The 11,596-nt window shown below is 36.0% G+C and overlaps 1 protein-coding gene across 1 annotated transcript in view; it reads right to left on the reverse strand.

Moving 5' to 3' along the window:
- Positions 2,774-11,596, reverse strand: part of LOC109827726 (protein TWIN LOV 1) — a 9,329-nt gene continuing 506 nt past the window's right edge. The window contains 8 exon segments of the mRNA XM_020394746.1: positions 2,774-3,152; positions 3,390-3,453; positions 3,554-3,609; positions 3,697-3,776; positions 9,697-9,761; positions 9,895-10,102; positions 11,453-11,565; positions 11,567-11,596. The exon segment at positions 11,567-11,596 is cut by the window's right edge and continues 506 nt beyond it. Of these exon segments, the coding sequence (XP_020250335.1) occupies positions 2,991-3,152; positions 3,390-3,453; positions 3,554-3,609; positions 3,697-3,776; positions 9,697-9,761; positions 9,895-10,102; positions 11,453-11,565; positions 11,567-11,596 (778 nt within the window). The 3' untranslated portion in view covers positions 2,774-2,990.

Raw genomic sequence — 11,596 nt, forward strand, 5'->3', positions numbered from 1 at the left:
ACCTGGCCATCAACTTTTCTAAATCTAATCTGTTCTACAGCGGTAAATCCTCTACTAAGGGGCCTCGTCTGGCTAAAATCCTGAGCTGCTCCTTTGCATCTCCTCATTTCAAATACCTAGGTCTACCTCTGAAAAGAGGTACCTGTCTAGATCAGATTGCCAACCATTGCTGGACTCTTTTCATCGCAAATCCCTTTGAAAAAATAAACAACTCTCCTTTGGTGGCCGTTTGGTCCTTCTCAAATCAGTATTATCATCCATACCTCTATATTACATGTCCTTCTTCAAACTCCCTACCTAGCTTATCAAAGACATTGACAAAATCAGACATAATTTCCTATGGGGAGGGACTGTTGATGACTCTGGAGGTAAGCATTCGGTTAAATGGGATACAGTTTGTTCCCCTAAAGTTTGTGGAGGGCTAGGTGTTTCCAACCTCCATCTCTTCAACATCTCCCTTCTCTCCAAATGGCTTTGGAAATTCATTGATAGTAACAATCACGTAGGTAGAGTTCTTCATTCCATATATCCATCCAACCTTTATAACCCCTCTCCCCTCAATCAATGCTCTAAATTCTGAAAGGATGTACAATCTTGCTATCAATACTTCTCATGTTTTGTCAAATGGTCACTACTAGGTAAGGGGTTCAGGATCCACTTTTGGGAAGATAAATGAATAGGGGATAACTCTCTGGCTAGCCTCTTTCTCCTGGCATATAACCTAGCTTTCTCCAAGCACGTATCAATCGCATCTCAAGGGAGATTCTGTGAAGATCGCTAGTCATGGAGACCTATCATAAGGAAACATTCACGATAGTGACATGTATCAAGTTCAAGACCTCATTCAGTTACTAGCAGCTAGCAACCTTCATCCTTCCTCCACAGATGATAGACCAACATGGCCCCTGTCGGACTCCAAGCTTCACTCGATAAAATCTCTCTACTCCCTACTGTCTGACGGAGGTGTTTGCAGTCCTTACAGTGCCACCATATGGAACAACTTGCTACCTAGTAAAGTCAAATTCTTTCTATGGCTCCTGAGCTTGATTAGATTGAAGACCAAATATAGGCTATCCTCTCAAGGCTGGATAGGTGATTCAACTTGCTCATTCTGCAGTGAACAGGAATTCCATGATCACCTTTTTCTCTCGTGCACATTCGTCAATCAAAACTGGACCCAGTTCCTACCGAGAATTAGCATCGACTCCCTCCCTACTCGTATTAGCCAGTGTTTAGACATGTTTGGATCGGTCAATCGACAGTTCAATGCGTCTACTTTGGAGTTTATGTTTCCCGACAGTCTGTTGGGTTCTTTGGAAAGCTCGCAATGATCGTATCTTCTCAAATTCTGTCACCACTCCACAACAAATAACCTCAAAGTCAGCTTACTATCTTCTTTTCTGTACATGTGCTTCCTCTTCCAAGAAGGCTCTCAAACTAAAAAACCTCATTCGCTCAAGAGGACTATCGGAGCTTATTTCCTCCAACGAGGATAGTAATGGGAACCTTTGATCTCTCGGCAGTAGTATTTTGTCCCTTTTGTCTATTTTGTCTATCTTGTGACTCTCTTCTATCTGCTCTTTGTTGATTACAATCATATGTACATATCCTACGACATCTAATAGTGATTTGGTAATTTTCTCCATCTCGGGGGAAGCCGCTGAAATCACCATTAGATATATTCTTTTGTTCAACTTTTATACTCTACAGTTTAATATACAAGTAATGATAGGGCAATTGGCCCTATTTTCCATCAAAAAAAAGTCCAAAAATGTTGTAATCAAAATGTCTCAACTATAGAGGTGTTGTGGCTGTAATTAAACTGATGAATGTCGTTTTCTTCCAACAACAACAGTTGGAACTACGTATATAATATTACAAATGCAACGGCGACTCTTAACTTCTTCTAATCAGAACACACCCTTAAAAGGAAGAGGACCTCGAATTAGTTACTAAATTCTACTTACAAATGGGTGATAGTGAAAGCAATTGTTTTTCCACAACTAACGATTCGTTACAGTAATTACTCAAGTTGCAGCAAACCAGCTTACTGCCAAAACAGCGGTACAACACATAAATTTTGAATTTTTGAAGGAAATTTCATAAAAGTGGACAATCTAATACTACTGCAATCATATGTAAAAATGAAATACGTGTTTGATATAGTTGTTGCAGTGAGTAAGGCTATGTGCTGGTCTGCTTGTGATTAGCAGCAGTCGCAGAGCAACAAGCAACATTAGGCCACACGCGCCTGTAGTCACCTAAATAAAATAAGGCTGCTTCCCAAGTTTGTTTTTCCATAACTTTATTAGTGACATTAAGACACAAGAATGGAAGAGAAGGACTCATGTAGCCTATCCCAAAATTTTGGGACAAAGACTGTTGTTGAATAAGAAAACAAGAAACTACGAGAGAACTGTTACAATAACACAGATATCCCTCTCATCTATACCTTCAATAGCATTTATCATCCCTCAACTACTTTATTCACATTTATCACCCCTGGATTGGTATGTTTAAAAGAAAAATTGCGGGTAACACCCTACTCACTAATCCAATCCAAGATGTTCAGTGTTGATAAAATACTTAAGGGGTGATAACTACTACTAAAAATTACAAAGGGTTATCTGCAATTTAATCATAAATTAATCAGCAAGGCAAATCACTATCACTAATCAAACAAAATAATGCCTGAAGCTGTGAATTACAGCTTAAACTAAGCATATAGAACAACACCACAAGTCTACTATCCCTACTATGAACAATTACACAATGAGTGAAACCACCTGAAACTTTGAAGAAAGGGTGGCTTTCAACTTTCATTGAAAAATATTGTTTATACACAAGACATGAAAAAAGCTAATACAAGCAACAATGACCCTGAACTTTCAGAGGACAGCTCTATTTTTTCCCCTTCTTGCAAGATAAAACTAATTACACATCTAAACCATTTGATTACCTGTGGATCTATACTAACATCTAAAGTTACCTTATGATGATGATGAAGATCTAGAAGAAGAGCCTGGCAATGCAGTTAAGCTCCTCGCTGCAACCTTGACTGCTGCCACAGCACTGCGTTGCCTCATCTCTGGGCTTAGCCCGTGCCCATCCTTGCTATTTTCGTTAATTTGAACGCCAACATAAAATGCAATCTGCCAAAATAACATGCAAAACATTAGAGAAGATATTTTTGATGGCACCCAATTTATCATGATGCATTATATAGTTTGCTTGCATAGTAGGAAGAAAACAATGTTCCACTGGAACTACTAAAATGGTTGTGCGGGATACATTATTTCACATTCATAAGTGACAATCAATGACAAGGTTATAAGGGATAAACTTTTAGTTAGACAGAGGTGAATTGATTGCAAGTAAGAATTACAAACCTTGCCAGTTGCATTGCGTACAGGTGATATATGAAGAAGGTTCCAGAATGAGCTTTCGTCTTTCCTGAAATTTTGAAAGAACAAGAGAAACTGTAACATTATAAGCCCAGTGTTGGAAGGCTCAGGTCACGGAAATTCATATAGTATTTAAGTGAAATGCGCACCTGTAATTCAACAACCTTACTGTGCAAGCTTGTTGTGCTCGAATGCTATTCCTTATCTACAAATGTTTCAGAGAAAGAGTGACGAATGAAGAGTAAACTTTACTCCTGTAGAAACAGGGTGCAGATATTTAATGATCATTTACCTCCTGTAAGGCCTCAACATCTGTACCGGGTCCTTTTAAAAATCTACAGTTTCGTCCCAAAACTTCATGTCTACAGTAACCTACAAGAAAAAAGAGCCAATTATCTCAGACGAAATGTATGTGCATGCAAAAACAACTTTTGCATAAGAACGTTTGTGATTCAGGAATAGGCACTAATAGAAGAAGAAACTGGACCTCTGTGAGGCCCACAGCATCAGATAATCTCTTTTCAAAAGAGGACTGAAGACAATGCTTCAGAACTCACAGCTGTGCTTCAAAAATCCTAAGGTTTTAAACAATGGGGATTCTTTATAAAAGCTTTCGAGAAAAACATGATCCTTTAAAAAGAGCTCCTTGGACCAAAACTTCCTCCTCTTGAGAGCTGAGAGGGTTGGAGAGTCCTTGGGAAGAAGATAGGATCAGAATATTTCAATTAGTCCACCACAATCCTATAACAGCCCACTACATTTTTCCCCATTAAGTTTTACATCATGGTTTCTACTATCTTAAAAGCTAAAAGGAAATATAGGGAAGGGACCACCATGCCCAGAGGCACTGATATCTGATTTTCTTTGAACATATTGAAGGGAAACTTACAAGAGATTTAGCCTTTATTTTCAAACAATAACTAAGTAGATTTACATTGGTGCAGACAGGGAAATATCAATCTGAGGATTCATTAGTTCATTTATGGAGCATAATAGGATTTACACATTTTACCTCAGTGAGTGACCTCAAATTTTAAATTATCTAAGAGATAATAAATCAGGCATGTCCAATTTGTTATATAAAAATGATAAAACTTCTCTTAGGTAATGATTAAATGAAAAATATCACAAATCTTGACAATCTTCATAGTTTATACCAAGCACTTTTCTCAATTTCAATTTTCAATACCTATGTTAGGAACAGTGCCACAAATTTATTCTGCCATACCTATTTCTTGTCAAATGGTTTACAGCGGTAATGTGAATGGACAGAAGATCATAATATTTGAGAACGATCATTCCTCTGATTCCAAAGCTTAGTTCAAGGGAAATAATCTCCTTCAATTGGCTCAAGATCCCACCAAATTATTAACTAGTCCACTGGGTATTTAAGTATCACTTTAATCTCATGCCAATATGATTTTATCTTCTAGTTTATATTCATTTAAAGCAAGTAGTATATATTTGTTTGCTATCTGATTCATTGAAATCAGATGGAGGAATACTTTTATATAATGATTAATTGGAAAGAAGCTCAAGAGGCTTATATATAATTACAATATGGGTTGGATATAATGAAGTCGGATGCCCTAAAATCATAGTGATAACAAACTAAGATGACGATAATAATGTGTTGCTTATTATGAACCAGACAAACCAGGTAGCTAATCAACACCTAAAAATATGTCCTCCAACATAAGCTAGATGACTAACTGACTAAGGTAGTTAATCAAATCATGATTTTAAAATAATCTGAGACTTCCAATATTTTTGACATGATTAATGCCTAATACGTAAATAAATAGATCTGTAGACGGTGGCACCATGTATACAATAAAATACGATACATATTCTATTATTTTGTATGCCTTAACTATTAGATGTTGTGCGACCTGCTAACTGTACAACCTTTGACATCCTGTTGATTTAACCACGGTCAACAGCCAAGTCAAATTATGCATCGTTTCAAATTTCCTAATTCATGCCATTACATTGAGAAAGTGGCATCTATATGCATTTTTCTATAACATGGGTAATAGGCAGAAGAAATGTCTCAGAGAAATAAAACAAAGCACATGAATCGAATTGCAGCAATAATGGCAATAATACAAGGAACAGGATTATTATTAGCATAATGCACGCATCATTAATGAATTTTAAATCCCAATCTGCCATAAATCATCTCATAATTGTAGCAATAACTCAACAAACTAATGACATTGAGGGAGAGGAGTGGTGACAATATTCAGGATCTGCTAATGTTATCATTAACCCAATCAAATTATTAATTTTATCTCTCTTAAAAAGAGAAGTATATGCAACACAAAGTTTGGAGGGGTGTGAAAAATAACAATCCCATAATTTGGTTACTGCCACCTCAGTAGGTTTAATGGCCTTGGACAATAAGAGGAGGGTGTCGGCACCGCCTCATGGGAGGGATATATCAACGAGAAATTCATATAAAAATCTAACAAAATGATGAGAAAATCAAAGAAAAACACCATGAAAACCCATCTTCCTAATAAAGCTTGGCATAGAAAAGAAAGATAGTGAAACGGAAAGAGGAGCAAGAAGATTCGCCCTGAAACCTAATCCTTTCAAAGGTATAACCTTCTATATTTCATAAGCTTAATTCTAGCATTCTAAATTCGATAAAACAATGATAGACAACAAATGGATGATGAATTGAATTCTAGAATCCATGTATTAAAAAATAATAAATGAATTCCAACGAGGACCTCACCGCCGGCCGCCCATGACCGCCAGAGATTCCTTACCACCGTGCGGTTACTTCTGACAAACGTGATAGGAACTGGGGGCCGGTCCTTGTGAGTTAGCAACGAAGGGGAAAAAAGAGCGAGGAGAAATCACTGTGGAAAGGAGGAAGAAGATGATAAAGGAGGGGGGAAATTCCTTAAGGCCCCTGAGTTGACTAAACATTTCTACGTCCATCTGAGTTGAGGATTATGGATTTTGACTCAGAAAAAATATAGTCCAAGTCCCTGAAATTACAAGGATTGTGAATAGATCCAAACTTTTGAAAATTAGTGTTACAATGTGAAAAGGAAAATTTGATTAGACCCCTATTGATTCAATTAATTGCAAATAGGTCCAAACAGAGGTAAAGAGGAAAATTTGATTAGACCCCTATTAATTCAATTAGTTGCAAACAGGTCCAAACAGAGGTAATATATTTTTTGCGTCTGGATAATTAGTAATAACTCTATGTGAACCCTTTTCATGGGTCTCGACCTCTATTTGATTCTATTTGAACCTAGATTATGAAGTGATTAGTATAAAATCTAGATTAGTTTGGCTATAACCCTATACTTTGATATTATAGGGTCTGGTTAATATCGAGGGGCATCCAAATTTTGAGAATTCTTATTCGTTAGATGTGAGTTCATTTCCAACTAGTATTTTTATAATATAAAATTGCATGATTATTATAATTGATTTTTATTGTGCTCGAAAAATAAGAATGAAATGTGATTTGATATATTCTGTTACGGTCTAACTCATAATATGAATTTGATTTCATATGAGATATTAAAAGTAAATTTGATTTCATAAAAAATGTCATAAGTGATTTTGGTTCTCATGTGATCTCGAATAATTGTGAATATTGCTTTATTTGAAAGCTACGAAAGAAAAAAGTGATTTAAATATGTTTCAACAGTTTGACTGATTTAAGAGAATTTCCCATGATTTGGTATTTGAAACAAAAAATTTAATAAAAATGAATTTCGAGAATTGTTTTGATTGAGAAAATGAGATTTATGCTCGTCTGCTTGATTTAAAATGTTTATAATTTTGACAGGTGAACATACCAATATTATTTTGATACAAGTGATGAAAATAATCAATTTGACAAGTGATGTGTTTTTGAATCAAGTGATTTGACAAGTGACGTGTTTTCGAAATCAAACTATTAGACAAGTGATTCTTGACATTTCAAACCCTCAAAAGCCACTATAAAATGATGTGCTTGTGCCTAACATATGGTTTGAATGCACCTTTATGTGGCTCTTTGGATATTTGTGATACGACCCTTTTCAGCATTTGTGATGTGGCTGGTCGTATGTAACAATGTTAGGTGCATTCTCTTCTCGGGAACTATGTATTATGTGATGCGCAATCTCATGCTACTGGGCTATGATATTCGTAGCTGACCTAAGAAGTGATTCTTGCAACTACATGAACAACTCATTGATATTTAAAATTCTGACATTTAACTGTGAATTTGAGAAAATGATGATCTTTTGGTTTTGCATAAAATTTAATAGTCTGTTTTTTCCTCGGTATTTATTTTGATTTTAAAAAGCCTGATTCAGGAATCTATGACAGTATATTCAATTTGCACATAAGAAATTTTTTTAAAATATTGCATGTTTTCTTGAAAGTAATAATAATATGCTCTTTTATACAATATTTTATCTCAATACCTATAATTCACTATTTCTTAGAATTATTATTTTGTTAGATTTCTAGGAACTCTAGTGCAAATATTCTTATTGAGCTTAAGCTCACCATGTTGTTTTCAAATTTTTTTCTAATCTGGCGTAGCTCCACATATAGGCTGATCTTTTGGTTATGACATGTTGCTAGAAGGGCTTATATTGGAAAGCCTTTATTTTGCCTTATGCACAGCCGAACAACGTGTTTGGTAATGTAAATAACTATGACAGTGAGCTTTTAGGTTGTAAGTACTAGTTACGCAGATAGTGTGCTCTGAATTTCTTTCATTAATAGGTTTTATATTTTTGTGAAAAACTATGTGATATGAAGTGTCAAGCTTGACCCGTGCACGGGACTTGTCTTATGCATAGGTCGCTGTCGTGCACCAAGTTTATCTTCCGCTGCTATTTTCGAGGCGTGACATAGGTTGTGTATGATTGTGCATTGTAGTATACATGTTCTTCAAAATAAAGGATGCTCTATGATGAATATGAACTGGTTCTTCTAGTAGAATAATTTGAGACAGTCGTGCCTTTCAACTGTACCAGTATTTGAACCACGACATGCATCTGGAGAGCACTTTATCACTCCATATTTGGTCTACAACATGTGCATATCACTTCCTAAATGAAAAAAATTGTTGAAATGTTGTGTATAGTTGTATAGTTTGTAAAAGGTACCTTCCAGAGCATCAGAATTCTAAAGTTGTGATGAGGGTTAAAGGGTTATAATTAGCGTAGCATTATGCCCCCACATACTGAGTGCCCTCTTCATGGGCTGAAGCCTAGATTCACCCAACAATATCTTTTCTTTTTGAAAATCAACTTTAAATTTGTGCCAGCAATATTTGAACATTGGTTGTTGTGATATCATGTTAATGGTCCCTCGCACTACGTCTCCGAAATTTTGGTGAGGGTTCAAGGTTACAATTTTGTAACATATTCAGTATGGTACTAACTTGCAAAACTATCTGACTCGTACGATGAGGCCTGTAATATATGTGTAGAATCTATTCCATACTGTCTCAGCAGATCATATAAATTTTAAGTCCATACTGAGCTTGACTTGAATAATTACCACGAGGGACCTTCCAAATGGCAGAGAGGACGCAAGCCTGCAAGGTTATGGATATATGCCCACATGGTGAATATAAAATCTGTATGACATTATTATATGCAGTGTAACCCCATTTATCACTCCAGAGGTCATGGATCTAGCAGTAAATTCTACTCATGATACCCAAAAACAAAGCATAGGGCTCCCCTAGATGCAACAGAGGTGAACAAAGTGCAAAATTGTTATATGATTCTGATATTACTCAAAAGGCTTCAGCAGACCGGTGTCAGGGCGTCCGTTAACAATTATACAGCAAGCATTAGAAGAATGAAGAAAAGAAAGATTAAGGCTAAAACTATGATCATCTTCACCGATGGGATGAATCATGCAATCGAAGACCACCATGAAACACAACTTGTGGAACGCATACCATAGCGGGCACTCTGAATATGCACTTATCTAGTAGTACGAAGAGGTCATAACATGCACGTCAAATAAAAATATAATCTGATAATACAAGTACACAACAAAAGCTATGAGAAGTCCATCAATATCAGCAACATCCAGATCAAACTATCTAATTTGGAAAATTGATATCCAATAAGTATGATATGCATTGTTGGATGTGTCAAACAACACTAACAAGATTATTCATGACAGTCACACATTAAGTGCAAGGGTTAGTAGGTATATATATGCAATTCATTAACATTTATAAGGTAAAGTTGTGTTTAAAAGAAGGAAGGTATAAATAGTTGGACGGCATTTGTAAAAGCACCTGTTAAACTTAGGAATGCATCACTGGCATAAACAATGGGCATGTCAGGTAAATTTGAATCAGTCCTGCAAAATAACAAGAGATTCATATAAACACAGTAAACAACAGCTTAGGATCTTTTTTTTTTATAAAAAGGGGGTAAAAGAAGGAATAGTGGTTATCACTATCTTAATGTAAACAGGAATTTGTAAAACTCACAATACAAAGCTTTGTTTGATTCTACCAAGAGATATATTTAACGATGAACATAGAGGAGCAATGCTCGCTGAACTGCATCTCCTTCCATAAAGCGCTCCATTTGTGTGCTTTCTATAATAGTTTAGTATAGATATGATGTTTTTTGCTGCATCAGTTGCTTTCTGTTTCTCCAGATCGCAGGCTTCACGTGAGTCCTCAGCCTCCAACCCTGTAGTTAGTAACATTCTGTAAGAAATAGAGGCAACATACAGGGATATGCAAGTTGGCTATTTTTTACAGGGCATCTCATATCCACAAATATACATACATATGATAAATTATTTTGCCATTACCTTTCCCGTATTTCCAGAGTACAAAAGTTTGGGGAGATTTTAAGATTTTTTTTTCAATAGTTCAGATATTGCATTGAAAAAATAATAGGGGAGTTATCATATCTTACAGAATTTTTGCATCAAAAAGATATAAGATCCATAAGTAGGACCAACCAAATGCCCTCCTTAAGAAACAACCATTTCCCCGAGGACCATCCCGAATGTGCACTGCTTGTACTATCAAATCCTATCTTGTTGAAATAGTTAGACAATGGGCCTCTAAGTTCGATCAAGGAACTTATTTCTCAATAAATATATAAATCAAGCTCAATCCACTATTGCTCCTCTACTCTTCAAAAGCATCAATATATTTTGCACCCCAAAAAACAAATCAAGATTGCTGTGACTGCTGCACGAAAAGGAGGGGTCTATGTGCTTACATCAGTGGTAAAAAGAAACTATATTGACAAAGAGGGGTTGAGGGTTGAATTCTTGAAAGGCCACTTACTTTTTAACAAATAAGTATACTGAATTGAAATGAACCTAAACACGAGACAGTTTAATCAAGAATGAGAACTAGCTTCTATTATGTCTAAAAAGCCTCATCAACCCTGTCCAATTGAGATTCAAGATTAAACACAAGTGAGCGTCATTAACTGGAGAAGTAGTCTCCCTTGGGAGTTACTTCAAGAGGATAAAAGGAAAGATTCACAAATCAATCTAAAACCATGTGATTGCTATAAGTAGGAAGGCCAAACTAATTAAAACCAAGAACTACCAAAAAAATCTAATAAAGCGGAACACTAATCAGAGGTACCTATTTATTAACCAAAAAGGACGAAAGCAAATATCTCAGTAGAACTTGAAACCAACACAGCCACTGGCATAATAATGTAATATTTAACTGAAATTGGAATGAAGCATCACACAGATCCAATGAAAACAAAATGTAATTCTCCGCTTCTAATTCTCAGTTTACATTTCCAAGAAACACCAACTTACCTAGCGTGCTGAATACACTAATCTAAATTAATGAAAAATGGAAGAAAAAAAATAAAATTGCAAGTTTGATCACTACACTGATATCAAGATGCAATCAAGAAAGAGAACTAACCTCTCTATGACCGTTTCCCTTCAAAAGAAATCGAAGGCAAACATCACACCAGAACTCTAAATTAGCTCAATAATCATCAAACACCACAAAATTACTCAAAACATTCAATCAAAAACTCCAGAAACAAACTCACCTCTATTATCCATGTCCTCGAACGAATCCGCCAAAACCTCGCACCGAAACCCTAACTGCTCCTCCCTCACCTCGTCCCTGCAAGCTCCAAACACCATCCCCAACCTCTCAGATCTCGACATCGATCTCAACCTCGATCTCCTCG

Source organism: Asparagus officinalis, chromosome 1, assembly GCF_001876935.1.
Source record: "Asparagus officinalis chromosome 1, Aspof.V1, whole genome shotgun sequence".
NCBI lineage: Eukaryota > Viridiplantae > Streptophyta > Magnoliopsida > Asparagales > Asparagaceae > Asparagus > Asparagus officinalis.